This window comes from Salvelinus alpinus, chromosome 1, assembly GCF_045679555.1.
Source record: "Salvelinus alpinus chromosome 1, SLU_Salpinus.1, whole genome shotgun sequence".
Lineage (NCBI taxonomy): Eukaryota > Metazoa > Chordata > Actinopteri > Salmoniformes > Salmonidae > Salvelinus > Salvelinus alpinus.
This window is the reverse complement of record NC_092086.1, coordinates 75473023-75489942: the sequence shown is the minus strand read 5'-3', so window position 1 is coordinate 75489942 and position 16920 is coordinate 75473023. Positions and strand designations below refer to the sequence as shown.

Below are 16920 nucleotides of genomic sequence, written 5' to 3'. Positions count from 1 at the left end.
TAAGAATATAATATGTTTCTAAACACTTCTACAAATAGTGTGGATGCAACCATGATTACATATAATCCTGAATGAATCGCGAATAATGATGAGTGAGAAAGTTAGAGACGTACAAATATCATACCCCCAAGACATGCTAACCTCTCACCATTACAATAACAGGGGAGGTTAGCATTTTTGGGGGGTATGATATTTGTATGTATCATTTCAAATCCAAAGTGCTGGATTACAGAGCCAAAACAACACTGTCACAATGCTTTTGGATCTCACTGTAATTATGCAGTCAACTCATCCACCTTCGTCCTTCCATCTAGTCATCCAGTCATCTGGTCAGCCAGTCATCGGCCCATCCAGTCAGCCAGTCATCCTTCCATCTAGTCATCCAGTCATCTGGTCAGCCAGTCATCGGCCCATCCAGTCAGCCAGTCATCCTTCCATCTAGTCATCCAGCCACCCAGTTACAACCAGTCAACTCGTCATCCTTCCTTTCAGTCAGTTATCCAGTCATCTGGTCAGCCAGTCATCGGCCCATCCAGTCAGCCAGTCATCCTTCCATCTAGTCATCCAGTCATCTGGTCAGCCAGTCATCGGCCCATCCAGTCAGCCAGTCATCCTTCCATCTAGTCATCCAGCCACCCAGTTACAACCAGTCAACTCGTCATCCTTCCTTTCAGTCAGTTATCCAGTCATCCAGTCCACAGCATCTGCCAAACAGTATCACGTCTTTCGAGACCGGCCAGGGACCGCTGTGCCTGCATCTGCTCTCTCACTCTCTCTCTTTCTCGAAACGGGAGACCATAGTAGCCACGCTCCACAAAAGCTATGATCCTGTTGCAGGTTTCCAGGTACTTCACTTTAGTAATTCAGTCATTGGATCAACTCACAATCAACTCACTCAAAGGGCCCCCTGCCTGCTTGTGTGAGGCTTATGGTGTTCCCACTCTGTGTAATGTCACTGGGTAAGGCAACTCAGTATAACAGATTATTGTGAAATAGACACAAATTGCTTACTGGAAATTTATGACAGGCACACGAAAAAGTATATTTTTTGTTGTGCAGTACACGATTTTGTATACAATGCATTTCAATCACAGATAAAGACAGTAGGTCACTTAAGACAGAAGAAAAAATATATATTTTTTATTTATTTCACCAGGTAGGCTAGTTGAGAACAAGTTCTCATTTGCAACTGCGACCTGGCCAAGATAAAGCAAAGCAGTTCGACACATACAACAACACAGAGTTACACATGGAATAAACAAACATACAGGCAATAATACAGTACAAAAGGTATATATACAGTATGTGCAAATGAGGTAGGATAAGGGAGGTAAGGCAATAAATAGGCCATGGTGGCAAAGTAATTACAATATAGCAATTAAACACTGGAATGGTAGATGTGCAGAATATATATATATATATATATATATATATATATACTGTATATATACACTGTATATATAATTTCTTAGTCTGGCCCTGCATATTTGACACACTTTGCCACAGAATTGTTAGCAGGGCTACCAGTCCCTGATTAGGGGTAAAAAGCAGTGGAATTGCCTTCAAGATCCAGATTTGAATTTGAGGGTCTTAGTGTTCTGAATATTCTTTATCATGTTTTATCAATATTCACCCTTGTCCCTCCCCTTGTAACCCCTTTCCAGAAACCCATTCTCTCCTGCCAGTGGCGCCATGCCCCCATGACCGTCCCCATGCCTGTGCCCTTACAACAATTCTCCTGGGCAATCCACCTGGTGGTGAGCGTCAAATACTTCTTCTCCCCACTGTATATATGTATATATATATATGAATGTGCAAGTAGAGATACTGGGGTGCAAAGGAGCAAGATAAATAAATAAATAAATACAGTATGGGGATGAGGTAGTTGGATGGGCTATTTACAGATGGGTTATGTACAGGTGCAATGATCTGTGAGCTGCTCTGACAGCTGGTGCTTAAAGCTAGTGAGGGAGATATGAGTCTCCAGCTTCAGTGATTTTTGCAGCTCGTTCCAGTCATTGGCAGCATAGAACTGGAAGGAAAGGTGGCCAAAGGAATAATTGGCTTTGGGGGTGACCAGTGAGATATACCTGCTGGAGCGCGTGCTACGGGTGGGTGCTGCTATGGTGACCAGTGAGCTGAGATAAGGCGGGGCTTTACCTAGCAGAGACTTGTAGATGACCTGGAGCCAGTGGGTTTGGCGATGAGTATGAAGCGAGGGCCAGCCAACGAGAGCGTACAGGTCGCAGTGGTGGGTAGTATATGGGGCTTTGGTGACAAAACGGATGGCACTGTAATAGACTGCATCCAATTTGTTGAGTAGAGTGTTGGAGGCCATTTTGTAAATGACATCGCCGAAGTCGAGGATTGGTAGGATGGTCAGTTTTACGAGGGTATGTTTGGCAGCATGAGTGAATGATGCTTTTTTTGCGAAGTAGGAAGCCGATTCAAGATTTAATTTTGGATTGGAGATGCTTAATGTGAGTCTGGAAGGAGTTTTTACAGTCTAACCAGACACCTAGGTATTTGTAGTTATCCACATATTCTAAGTCAGAACCGTCCAGAATAGTGATGCTGGACGGCCGGGCAGGTGCGGGCAGCGATCGGTTGAAGAGCATGCATTTAATTTTACTTGCATTTAAGAGCAGCTGGAGGCCACGGAAGGAGAGTTGTATGGCATTGAAGCTCGTTTGGAGGTTAGTTAACACAGTGTCCAAAGAAGGGCCAGAGGTATACAGAATGGTGTCGCCTGCGTAGAGTTGAATCAGAGAATCACCAGCAGCAAGAGCGACATCATTGATGTATACAGATAAGAGAATCGGCCCGAGAATTGAACCCTGTGGCACCCCCATAGAGACTGCCAGAGGTCCGGACAACAGGCCCTCTGATTTTTCACATTGAATTCTATCAGAGAAGTAGTTGGTGAACCAGGCGAGGCAATCATTTGAGAAACCAAGGCTGTTGAGTCTGCCGATAAGAATGTGGTGATTGACAGAGTCGAAAGCCTTGGCCAGTGTAACGGATGTGAAATGGCTAGCTAGTTAGCGGGTACGCGCTACTAGCGTTTCAATCAGTTACGTCACTTGCTCTGAAACCTAGAAGTAGTGTTGCACCTTGCTCTGCAAGGGCCGTGGCCTTTGTGGAGCGATGGGTAACGATGCTTCGTGGGCGACCGTTGTTGATGTGTGCAGAAGGTCCCTGGTTCGCGCCCGTGTCGGGGCGAGGGGACGGTTTAAAGTTATACTATTACATTGATGCTGTTGACCCGGATCACTGGTTGCTGCGGAAAAGGAGGAGGTTGAAAGGGGGGTGAGTGTAACGGATGTGAAATGGCTAGCTAGTTAGCGGGTACGCGCTACTAGCGTTTCAATCAGTTACGTCACTTGCTCTGAAACCTAGAAGTAGTGTTGCACCTTGCTCTGCAAGGGCCGCGGCCTTTGTGGAGCGATGGGTAACGACGCTTCGTGGGTGACTGTTGTTGATGTGTGCAGAGGGTCCCTGGTCGAGCCCGGGTATGGGCGAGGGGACGGACTAAAGTTATGCTGTTACACCAGGTCAATGAATACGGCTGCACAGTAATGTCTCTTATCGATGGCGGTTATGATATCGCTTAGGACCTTGAGCGAGGCTGAGGTGCACCCATGACCAGCTCTGACACCAGATTGCATAGCGGAGAAGGTACGGTGGGATTCGAAATGGTCGGTAATCTGTTTGTTAACTTGGCTTTCGAAGACCTTAGAAAGGCAGGGTAGGATAGATATAGGTCTGTTGCAGTTTGGGTCTAGAGTGTCTCCCCCTTTGAAGAGGGGGATGACCGCAGCAGCTTTCCAATCTTTGGGAATCTCAGACGACACGAAAGAGAGGTTGAACAGTCTAGTGATAGGGGTTGCAACAATTTCAGCAGATAATTTTAGAAAGAGAGGGTCCAGATTGTCTAGCCCGGCTGATTTGTAGGGGTCCTGGTAGGAGAGAGGTTGGTCGAGAAGGATGGGTGGGCATATAACGTGAACATTTAGCAACCCAAAGGTTGTGTGTTTGAATCTGGATAACTTTAGAATTTGAACAAATTAGCTACTTTGCAACTCATTATTACTTTTGAGCTAATTTGCAACCACTTAGTATATTAGCTAACCCTTCCCCTAACCCTAACCATAATCTTAACCCTTTAACCTAACTCCTAAACCTACGCCTTTAATAACTACTTAGCTAGCATGTTATCTAACCCTACCCTAACCCTAACCATAACCTTAACCCTTTAACCTAACTCCTAAACCTAACCCTTTAACTACTTAGCTAGCATGTTATCTAACCTTAACCCCTAACTCCTAAACCTAAACTTAACCTCTAACCCTAACCTTAACCCCTAGCCAAGCTAATGTTAGCCACCTAGCTAGCCTAGCTAACATAGAAAAATAGAATTTGTGTAATGTACATGAATGTGTTTTGAAGAAAGAAAATCATGTAATACATACAAAATGCGTTGTGATGAAAATCATGTAATACACACTAAAAAGGTGGACTTTTTTGTGTGCCTGTCACAAATTTCAAATAAGTCATTCGTGTCTATTTCACATTAATCTGTGATAGTGTGTTGGGGTAAGGAGGGAGTTTATTATGCATTTATTAAGAGTTCATTAAGCGTTTATTAAGGTCATGTCCACTGTGACTGATAAAACACAGATTGTTAAAAAAAAGAGTAAATTGCCAAGACTCACCTTTTGTAGGCTGGTTGGATTCAACTGAGTTTTGTCAATTATTTTTATTGCAACCTGGAGGAGACGTGAGGAGAACTTTTTACAACATTTTACAAAAAAAGCACAATGAGAAGATGAAAACAACCCAGTAGTAAAACATAGCTTTCTCTAACAAGCTTCAAGTATGACAATGAATATCCCTATTCACATTCATTATTTTCCTATCCATGGCCAGACGCCCCAGAACCAATGCCCCACTTCTTTAGTTCCCCATTCCAGTCAAGCCTATCCCTATTCCTCCCAACCCTCTATTTTAGCATTGCACCCATCTATACTCCAATCATTGACCCCAGGAAGACAAGGGGTCGCTTAGGCCAAAGATAATGGGGATCCATCTGAATAAAGAAGAACCACAACTAAAGATCCCCCTTCATCCACTTCCTACCCCCACCACTCACTCTACCCCTATCCCTGCCCAAGTCTCACCTCTCTACCCTATATCCCAAGCCCCCCCCCACCCAATCACTAAAACAGCCCAATCCCAAATCAACCCCTAGACTTTACACCCTATGCCCCTGTGGAGATCTGAGAGAATTTGCTTGGTATAAACAATATGGTGAAGCTTCCAGCTATGCTGGATATAGTGGTCAATTTGGGATTGGGCCCCATGCATCCATCCATGCTCTAACTATAACCCACTACCATGGAAATGGACACTATTGCATCATATTTCTGCTTTCTAAGACCACTACCCTTCCTCTGCATCATATCCCTTACCCAACAACCCCCCACCCACCACCCTCCCCATGCCCCAGCCTCACCTCCTTGCCCGTCAGGATATGGCGGGCCAGCTTGACCTTGGCGAAGTTGCCCTTGCCGATGGTCTTAAGCAGGCGGTAGTTGCCGATGTGCGGAGTCTCGTCAGAGCAGGAGGCGATGGAGTTCCTGCAGCGGGCGCCCAGTGAGCGGCTGGACAGGCTGGTGCCCTTGTCTGAGCGACTGGCGGCTAGTGACACATGCTGGGGGGGAGAGGAGAGAGGAGAGAGGGGAGAGGGGGTCACCACCAGCGCCCCCATTACCACTACCATGCAAAGCCTGGGAACTTCAAAACCCTTTTCAAAATAGCGTTCCGACCCGAACCATACTTAGCAGGCTCTGATATTTTCTTTTCACATTGCCTTCTCCAGTACGGTTCCACCAACTATGGTAGATGCATAACAAGGCCAGCCCAGTACAGCTCGGCTCAGCCTAGTGGGGTGAAATGATACAAGACCAACTCAGAGACCAATTGCTCTTTTACACTACTGTACCAACTGCTGACCTGAACCACACTACTGAGCTGGCTCGGATTAAAGGAATTTTATTTTCATATGGCCCCTTCCAGCAACTAACTATGGTGGATGTGTAACCAGGCCAGTACAGTTTGGCTTGGCTCAGCTCGGCATGGTGGTGTTTAAGGTACCACTGTACACTACTGGACTGGTCTGCCATTATAGCATGGTGGCTCTGGCTCTCTAATATGGCAAGATATTACTGAGAGTGAACTGAGATAACTAAGATAATGTCACATCAGTGTTTTCCCTAGATCTATTTGCTCATAGGCACGGGGTTAAGGCCCTGAAAGCAACACCCAGGACTGCTGGTACACCCTAGTTCTTCACTGAAATTATATTCAAATTTAGAATATTATAGTTGATTTGGACATCATCATGCCTGGGTTGCGTTCAACGGGGCATAATGTTGTGGAATGTTCCACACTGTTTGCCTACTGATCATGGCCCTAGTATAGCTTAGTGTATAGAAATTCATGAGATCATTCATTTCCAGATGAACATATGAATATGTCATGACAAATATTACGATTCATAGAATATCTTGTCTGATCTCTCTGATAACTGGGACAAAGGTACAACTGTATGAGGTGACTAGTCACATGAGCCCTACAACTACTGAGCTAGTTTTCATAAAACCAGGGTTTGAGCGTTTGCTTTAGACTCCTTGGAGTGCCATTTCGGTAGGGTTTGCAGTTTTCTATTGGTTCCATTCCAAGAGGTAAGCTCAATCAAGCACAGCTAAAGTATTTTAAATAATTTCAAATAGAATTTGAACCCAGGTCTGGTATGCATCGCATGCTGGTAGGTGCTCCATCCCAGAACCCAATAGCTTTCGACCTAGGTGCTGTGAAGATTCAGTCCAAAGTTTGAGTTATGGCTAATTTTCAGTTAGGTAGGCAGCAAAGCGTAAGATAAAAAATAAAATAAAAAAACTATGTGTTTTTTTTACAGGAACATAGATAAATGTGTTTTAGTAGGATGCAGCTCCTTGTCATGTGACCAAACAGAAGCAGGTCCCGAAACAGAGGGAATGAGATACCAGAGAAACGACTGAGAGAAAAACAAAGAGAGCGAGAGAAACAAAGAGAGACAGGAAGGGAGAGAGAGAGACCGACACAGAAAGAGAGAGAGAGAGACAGAGAACGAGAGAGAGGGAGAAAGCACATGCAGGCACAGTGGTCCCTGGCCGGTCTCGAGGCCTGAGGCGTAACTTCCATCCCCTCAGCATGTCCTCCTTCAGTCTGCCTTCCCCGCCATCCTTTCCCAACCCCTTACTCACCAACCCCCGGAATGTAAAACAGGGAGTGCACCACTCTTAGGCTTCCCCTCCCACCCACCGCCCAACCTTTAAACCACCCATCCCACTACCCCGGTCCACTCCCCAGCCCAGCCCTGCCTAGCCAATTCAACTCTGCTACCTAACTAATAAAATAAAGGCCATACAGAGTATCTTTCCCAACGTTTCCTTTATTTCTTATGCCCTCTCTCCTCGCCTCCTTCTCAAAACACATTGGAAGAGAAGATCAGAGGGGAGGGACCTTGGATCTTCTCCTCCAATGCGGTTTGAGGAAGTGAGGAGAGAGAAAGTAAGGAATCAAGGAAAGATCAAATAAGGAGGAGACTATGTACTGGATGCACACAGGATGAGGAACGTTAGAGTTAATCTTCTTGGTGATTTCGGACTGATGTACAGTGCCTTCGGAAAGTATTCAGACTCCTTGACCTTTTCCACATTTTGTTAGGTTAGAGCCTTATAATGACAAAGCAAAAACAGGTTTTTGGACATTTTAGCAAATTTATAATCCAAAAAATCTGAAATATGACATCTACATAAGTATTCAGACCCTTTACTCAGTACTTTGTTGAAGCACCTGTGGCAGCGATTACAGCCTTGAGTCTTCTTGGGGATGATGCAACAAGCTTGCCATACCTGTATTTGGGGAGTTTCTCCCATTCTTCTCTGCGGATCCTCTCAAGCTCTGTCAGGTTGGATGGGGAGTGTTGCTGCACAGCTAATTTCAGGTCTCTCCAGAGATGTTCGATCAGGCTCTGGCTGGGCCAATCAAGAACATTCAGAGACTTGTCCCGAAGCCACTCCTGCATTGTCTTGGCTGTGTGCTTGGGGTTGTTGAGGTCCTGAGAGCTCTGGAGCAGGTTTTCATCAAGGATCTCTCTGTACTTCGTTCCTTTCATCTTTTCCTCGGTCCTGACTAGTCTCCCAGTCCCTGCCGCTGAAAAACATCCCCACAGCATGATTCTGCCATCACCATGCTTCAACGTAGGGATGGTGCCAGGTTTCCTCCAGGCGTGACGCTTGGCATACAGGCCAAAGAGTTCAATATTGGTTTCATCAGACCAGAGAATCTTGTTTCTCATGATCTGAGAGTCTTTAGGTGCCTTTTGGCAAACTCCAAGTGGGCTGTCATGTGCCTTTTACTGAGGAGTGGCTTCCGTCTGGCCACTCTACCATAAAGGCCTGATTGATGGAGTGCTGCAGAGATGGTTGTCCTTCTGGAAGGTTCTCCCATCTCCACAGAGGAACTCTAGAGCTCTATCTGAGTGACCATCGGGCTCTTCTCCCCCAATTGCTCAGCTTGGCCCGATGACCAGCTCTAGAAAGAGTCTTGGTGTTTCCAAACTTCTTCCATTTAAGAGTGATGGAGGCCACTGTGTTCTTGGGGACCTTCAATGCTGCAGAAATGTTTTGGTAGCCTTCCCCAGATCGTTGCCTCGACACAATCCTGTCTCCGTGCTCTACGGACAATTCCTTCGACCACATGGCTTGGTTTTTGCTCTGACATGCACTGTCAGCTGTGGGACCTTATGCAGACAGATGTGTGCCTTTCCAAATCATGTCCAATTAATTGAATTTACCACAGGAGAATTCCAATCAAGTTGTAGAAACATCTCAATGGAAACAGGATGCACATGAGTTTAATTTCAAGTCTCATAGCAAAGGGTCTGAATACTTAAGTAAAGGTATTTCTGTTATTGTTTTTTTAATAAATTTGCTAAAATGTCAAAATACCTGTTTTCACTTTGTCATTATGGGGTATTGTGTGTAAATTGCTGCGGATGTGTTTTATTTAATCAATTTTGGAATACAGCTGTAACGTAACAAAATGTGGAAAAAGTCAAGGGGTCTGAATACTCTCAGAATGCACTGTATATTTATAAATTTGTACATTCCCACCTTTAATGCCTAAAAACTCTTTAGTCTAAGCTATGTTGAGATGACTATGAATGTGAACTTGACTCAAACTGGCTGTTGTTGAGTCAGGATCATTACGAGATGATTCTAAGACATTATAAAGGGGTCATACATGCTCATGACAAGCATTATAATGGGATACTTTAAGTATAATGGGATACTTTAAGTACAGTAAGTGTTACCATGAGGTTTACTATTGGTACACAGTTCACCGTCCAACCCTAGCCTGGCCCACCGTCGTCCTTCCCTGCAGTCAAATCACCAAATCGCTCTCTAGTGGCCTCATGGGTGGAAAGCTATTAATATATTTCATAATTTCATAATTAAACCTTAAGGATCCACCCCTTATAAAAAAAAAAATTCGCCTAAAATGACATAAACAAATCTAACTGCCTGTAGCTCAAGACCTGAAGCAAGGATATTAATATTCTTGATACCATTTGAAAGGAAACACTTTGAAGTGTGTGGAAATGTGAAATAAATGTAGGAGAATAACACATTAGATCGGGTAAAAGACAATACAAAGAAAAAACATGTATTTTTTTTTGTACCATCAAATTTGAAATGCAAGAGAAAGGCCATAATGTATTATTCTAGCCCAGGAGCAATTTAGATTTTGGCCACTAGATGGCAGCAATGTATGTGCAATGTTTTACTTGATCCAATGAACCATTGCGTTTCTGTTCAAAACTGCCAAAATGTGCCTAATTGGTTTATTAATACATATTCAAGTTCATAACTGTGCACTCTCCTCAAACAATAGCATGGTATTCTTTCACAGTAATAGCTACTGTAAATTGGACAATGTGGTTAGATTAACAAGAATGTAAGCTTTCTGCCAATATCAGATATGTCTATGTCCTGGGAAATGTTGTTGTTACTTACAACCTCATACTTATTGCATTAGCCTATGTTAGCTCAACCATACTCCACAGATCCTGTAGAGGATAATAAAGATACTTTTTTAAAACAGTTTTGTTATATTTAAAATGTCTATGATGTACGGTACCAGTCAAAAGTTTGGACACACCTACTCATTCAAGGGTTTTTCTTTATTTTTACTATTTTCTACATTGTAGAATAATAGTGAAGAGATCAAAACTATGAAATAACACATGTGAAATCATGTAGTAACCAAGAAAAGTGTTATATTTTAGATTTCAGATTCTTCAAAGTAGCCACACTTTGCCTTGATGACAGCTTTGCACACTCTTGGCATTCTCTCAACCCGATGGTTTGGGATGAGTTGGACCGCAGAGTGAAGGAAAAGCAGCCAACAAGTGCTCAGCATATGTGGGAACTCCTTCCAGACTGTTGGAAAAGCATTCCAGGTGTTGCTGGTTGTCATCAAGGCAAAGGGTGGCTACTTTGAAGAATATAACATATAAAATCTATTTTGATTTGTTTTAACACTTTTTTGGTTATTACTTGATTCCATATGTGTTATTTCATAGTTTTGATGTCTTTACTATTATTCTACAATGTTTTGGGGGTGGGGGGGTTGTATAATTCCCCTGCCTCACCATTCCCAACTGGACTGAGATGAAGGAACATCAGAGGGGTGGTGATTGGTGAGAGTAGAGGAAGAGGGGATATGGAGTGTGCCCCAACTGGCACACTATTCCCTTTAAAGTGCACTACTTTTGAATAGGGAAAATCTGGTCAAAAGTAGTTAACTATACTGAACAAAAATATAAACGCAACATGTAAAGTGTTGGTCCAATGTTTCATGAGCTGAAATAAAAGATCTCATAAGTTTCCCATTTGCATAAAAAGCTTCTCTCTCTCAAATGTTGTACACACATTTTTTTTTTACATCCCTGTAAATGAGCATTTCTCCTTTGCCAAGATAATCCATCCACCTGGCAGGTGTGGCATATCAAGTAGCTGGTTAAACAGCATGATCATTACACAGGTGCACCTTGTGCTGGGGGACAATAAAAGGCCACTCTAAAATGTGCAGTTTTGTAACAAAGCACAATGCCACAGATGTCTCAAATTTTGAGTGAGCGTGCAATTGGCATGCTGACTGCAGGAATGTCCACCAGAGCTGTTGCCAGAGAATGTAATGTTAATTTCTCTACCATAAGCCACCTCCAGCATCATTTTAGAGAATTTGGCAGTACGTCCAACCGGCCTCACTACACAGATCACGTGTAACCACGCCAGCCCAGGACCTCCACATCCGGCTTCTTCAGCTGAGGGATTGTCTGAGACCAGCCAACCATACAACTGATGAAACTGAGGAGTATTTCTGTCTGTAATAAAGCCCTTTTGTGAGGAAAAACTCATTCTCAGCAGGGGCGCAGCCATGGGTGGGCCTGGAAGGGCATAGGCCCACCCACTTGGAGCCAGGCCCACCCATGGCTGTGCCCCTGCTCAGTCATGTGAAATCCATAGATTAGGGCCTAATTTATGTATTTCAATTGACTTATTTCCTTATGTGAACTGTAACTTAGTAAAATCATTAAAATTGTTGCATATTGCATTTATATTTTTGTTCAGTATATATAGTGACGAAGCCCATTGGGCTCTGGTCAAAAGTAGTGCACTATATGGTGAATAGGGTGCCATTTGTAATGCGGTCATGGTCTCCACACAAAGATTTGGGCCTGGGAATAAACACACATCATTTCAGCAGAGAAATCACTATTTATGGAATCATATCTAAAGACGAACCCCCAAAGTGCATATTAGGCTATGCATATTAGATAGGCCTTCATAGATAGATGGAGGTACAAAAATACTGTATACACACACACACACACACACACACACACACACACACACACACACACACACACACACACACACACACCCTGTACATATCCATTGTTGCTTGTGCAGGCCCTACTGCTACTGGCCTACAGTGGAAGCTGTAGCCTAGCAGATGGCGCTCCCCTGTTACACCCATAGCTCTGGATAGTACGCCGCTATACCCAGCAATGGATAGCATTTTGCACAACATTGAATGCAATAATCGAAAACAGTTATCTTAAAGACTTTTTCTCGTTTTTATTATTCCGAATGGTTGTAGGTGCGACAGTATGCCAGTCATAACGAGGTTTAACCACACAAGGGGAATACATGGGCAATAAGTGACATCACTATCTATACAGCTATAATAAGAGGTGACGGTTCTTAGTATGAGCTTCTGCGCATATCCACGGAGTGTTACCGTATGTGGATGGATTCATCCCGGGCTGTTTGCCTACAGCCATCAGCTCTTTTGCTGTTTAGACGTTCAAGGATACGGCCCATTTTGAGATAATCTGCTATGCTAAATTTCCACCCACTCTCATACCCAGGCTCCTTTTTTTAACAATCAAAATGCACACCATATAATAATTAGGCATATGCATTACAATAAAATATGGTGATTGCAAAGCCACATGTTATGAACCATATTTCTATACTCTACATAGGATGTATAATTTCTGCATAGACACTCAAATTATGGGGATAATTATTGCACTTACATGGTCCGTGCCCCTGTCGTTTCCAGACGGTAATGCAGAACGAGAAGACATTTTCCCTGAGTTTTTCCCGAATTACTGTATGTTTGCGCTTATATTTACAGGATCAGGCTCCACTAATAATAACATCCGACATTGGCAGTTCCGCAGCTGCGACCACGTCCCAATCAACCTGTTTATTCTCCAACCGGCGAAGCCGTGGTCGAGAGGAGACCTCTACCTGTCATGGCAGCAGCAGCCAACCGATATCTGGGGTGTCTTCAAGCAAGCTGCATTTCTCTGGCAAAATTCGCTCAATTCGGTAATTTTGCACCAAAAGCAACGCAAACCCACGACTTAACGTCAATTATGACCTGAAACTGTGTGATGTTTGGCCAAAACCCAATGTTTCTGCGGCGACTTTCCGCCCCCTGCCTCATTTCGGCATATAAAACAAATATACGGCTTTGGGAGGAGCTTCTCCGTTTATCAATAGGCTACTGTTTTATCTATCAATTCCCCATCGCTTTCCAGCATGCAACCGACGACGATTGCATTAATCCGCGGGAAAACAGAGGGTATCTTGCATGAAAAACACCGAATTGTTCATAACCCGATAGTCCTGATGGCTGTGATGCGCCTCTTCTCGCGTCAGAGACGCTGACTGACACATCCACCGACCGAAAACGCACCTACGAGCGTAAAGTTGAGCGTAAAATAAACCTACCCAAAACGGAAGATGGAAAGTCTGTGTTTAAATCACTGACGCATTTTCAATATTTCTTATACACAGTAGTGATTAGCTATAGCCTAAATCCGTATTTAGATAGATAAACAAACAACCCACCCCGCCACGCTTTCCAATTCACCCATCAATTTTTACACTCTTCTCTCATCCAAAGACAGCACTCCAGATCTGGGACACAAATCGGGATTCTTGTAGGCTACATAAAGACCAATATACGTCAAAATCGAATGAAATCGGTAGCCTGGTTAATTTTCTTATGATATGAAGATTCATGTGAATAAATTATTCCAAAAAGGTTTAGTTAATTGGACAGACAGCATTGTAGACTTGAACTAGGCTAGTTACAACTGTGTAGCTGCAGATCAAATCAGAACTAAGCCTTATGTGTAGCCTATAGCCTGCTATTAAACAATAGTTTTACAGTGTATAATTGAACAGTGAGGAGATTCGAATGTTTTCACATCTAAATCATATAAAGAAAACATATGTTATGTGTTATGCCATCAAGCCTAACACAGTTGTGAGTAGACTATGGAACAATGTGTAAGTACACGATTATAAGAGTCAAGCTGCCTATGTAAGAGCAATGTTGATATTTTAATTTGTGCACTCATGCACTGGCTGAGTAGGCTAAATATTCAGTATTTATTGTTGTGATTTAGGGGGCTGAGTGGGGGTGCAGTGGGGCATGTTCAGCTGTCCCAGAGTAGGATAGGATCTAACAGTTAACCCTCTCCCAGTCAAAGAATTGCAAAATTCCTCCAACCAAGGTTTTGGGAAAGTTACTGTAATTTGGTAACTCTACAGTTGTTTATACCTTAGGTTACTGATTAGTGTCTTGTAATGAGCAGTGATCACTCAAGTGCCCTCCCTCAAATCTTCTAAAGACACAGGATGGGAATATGTCTGTATGTCATATTCTATGTGGACAAGTATTATGTTAATAAGGAGGGTGGCAACAGCAGCCGGAAGGTTGCTGGTTCTAGCCAAGGGATTTAATAAAAAAAGGGAATTGAACTGATAGCGGTAGGGGTGCTGACGTCCAGCCTGACCACGTTAAACAAACATAGGATATGTTGTGTAAATTTGTATCCCTCCATTTAGTATGATATGTTATGTTAAATTATGAATACATTAATGGTCTGGTTACTAAAAAGTGATGCTCCAGTGATTCTGTATAATTTCAGCCAGTAGTTTTGAAAGTAGTGCTCACGAGTCAAAACGGGTCATAGAAAATTGTACAATTGTGTACCACGTTATCCATTTCGTATGTTACCTCCTGCACATTTTTTTTGCAATTCCTATGATATGTTACTAATTACAATTCATACAAGAATTTATAAGTGGTTAAAATCCCGGACTGCATCTTTACTTAATACAGAAACAAAAGTATGATATTGTACGATGGATCGGGTAACAAGTATTTGTATAATATTTTACCACCACTATTCCATTCATAACGTAAGGTAACATATTATACTAAATGAAGGGATACAAATGTACATCCCAAATCCTATGAATTGCCTTGAGGCCAGGTTGTGGTATCTGATCCCAGGTACAAACCAATGCCATTGTGCCCTTGAGCAAGGCACTTAAACCTAAATTGCTCTCCATCCAGCGGTGCTGCACCGCGGCTGACCCTATGCCAGGCTCTAGTCAAAGTAGTGAACTATAGGGAATATGGTACCATTTGGGAAGTAAACCATGTCAAAATGCAGCATGGTCTATCAGCACATGGTCTGTCAGCATATACTAACCCATACCTTTGGTGATATTGGTGCTAGAGCAACCAATAGGAAGATTGGGATCCTTTCCTATTCAGGTATGGGCCTTGTTTAAATACTCATAACATGCATCCTTCCTTCCTCCCTTTCTCCCTTGAGCTTATGTGAATTGGTGGAATTAATGTAGTGGAAATCTTGATGTTAGATTGGTGATAAGCCACTTATGTCAGATCAGTGATTACTTCAAGGAAGGGCGAAAGATGGAAGGAAGGATGTATTCCAACAGGGCCTTCCTCTAACCAGCAGGTGCCCAAGCCTGTAGTTCTTCACAGCTGCCAGCAGATGGTAGCAGTGTGTTGCTTTTACTTTTTACTGCCAGAGAACCAAGTACCCTCTGACTGGCTGTCCCATCATATCTGGGCCTGTATTCACAAAGCTTCTTAGAGTATGAGTGCTGATCTAGGATACATTTCCCCTTTTAGATCCAAATGATTAAGATTGTATGGGCATGGTGGACCTTCATATTGTGATGTCAGATCTATAGCTTGTGGTGTAAATGGCTCTATCTGTTGTGTGACCTGTCATCTGTGTCATGTTGTCTGAAAATGTTGATTATAGACGTTTACACAGTGTTCAAGAATGTGAGAAAAATTCCTGCGAAGGCCAATTGAGAGAACTGAACTACTTGGCTACTCTTGACTGACTCTGAGATAGGCCTAACTTGTACTGATTTAATGAGACATTTACAATGTTTATTCTTTAAAAAATCCATCTATGTGGGCCTCCCGAGAGGTGTAGCAGTCTAAGGCACTAGGGCGGCGCACAATTGGCCCAGCACCATCTGGGATTAGCAGAGGGATGACCAGGAGGCTTTCCTTGGCTCATCACCCTCTAGCAACTCCTTGTGGCGGGCCGGGCACCTTCAAGCTGACTTCGGGCATAAGTCGAACAATGTTTCCTCCGACACATTGGTGCGGCTGGCTTCCGGGTTAAGCGAGCAGTGTGTTAAGAAGCAGTACGGATTGGCGGGTCATGATTTGGAGGATGCATGTCTCGACCTTCACCTCTCCCGAGCCCGTTGGGGAGTTGCAGCGATGAGACAAGATCGTAACTACCAATTGGTATCATGAAATTGGGGAGAAAAATGGGGTAAAATCCATTTACATGTAACAGTGTTGCTTCTGTCCTGGGCTTGAACCAGGGACCCTCTGAACACATCGACATCTGCCTCCCATGAAGCATTGTTACCTATGGCTCCACAAAAGCAAAGGCACTTGCAGAGCAAGGGAAACAACTACTTCAAGGTGTCAGAGTGAGTGACGTCACCAATTGAAACGCTACTAGCTCGCACCGGTAACTAGCTAGCCATTTCACATCAGTTACATTTAGGCTATCGTAATTGATCAGCAGGAAATCCTGTGGATTTGTGGCTTTAAGTGACAAGAAAAGAGAAACATAATTCTGTTCATTTGGAGGGTCATAAAAATGATTTAAAAAATAGATTTTAGGTGTATCACACTGCAAACAACTTTGGAAATAATTGATTTAGCATCCTAGTCTTCAATGCTGTACTCTGCCTCTTCTAGCCTCTGGGTAGCGACAATGAGCTGTGTTTGTAATATCAATACAAGCCAGACTGGTGTAAGCATTCAGCAATGCATGCAGTCCCTCGCTGGATTAACAAATATTCTCATCAATACATCTTAACATTCTTAGTTAAGAGGGACATGGAGGAAGACAGAGAGGAAAAAAGG

The 16920-nt window shown here is 43.3% G+C and overlaps 1 protein-coding gene across 3 annotated transcripts in view; it reads right to left on the bottom strand.

Moving 5' to 3' along the window:
- Positions 1 to 13372, bottom strand: part of LOC139550392 (MAP/microtubule affinity-regulating kinase 4-like) — a 51050-nt gene extending 37678 nt beyond the window's left edge. For 2 of the 3 annotated variants that reach the window (XM_071361303.1, XM_071361382.1), the window contains exons 1-3: positions 12719 to 13371; positions 5516 to 5713; positions 4716 to 4769 (exon numbers count right to left, since the gene is read on the bottom strand). In XM_071361303.1, coding sequence (XP_071217404.1) covers positions 4716 to 4769; positions 5516 to 5713; positions 12719 to 12769 — 303 coding nt within the window. In that variant the 5' untranslated portion in view covers positions 12770 to 13371. Of the gene's footprint in view, positions 1 to 4715; positions 4770 to 5515; positions 5714 to 12718 lie in introns of all 3 variants that reach the window. The other variant, XM_071361457.1, reaches the window with a different exon arrangement.
- Between the last annotated feature and the right edge of the window lie 3548 nt (positions 13373 to 16920).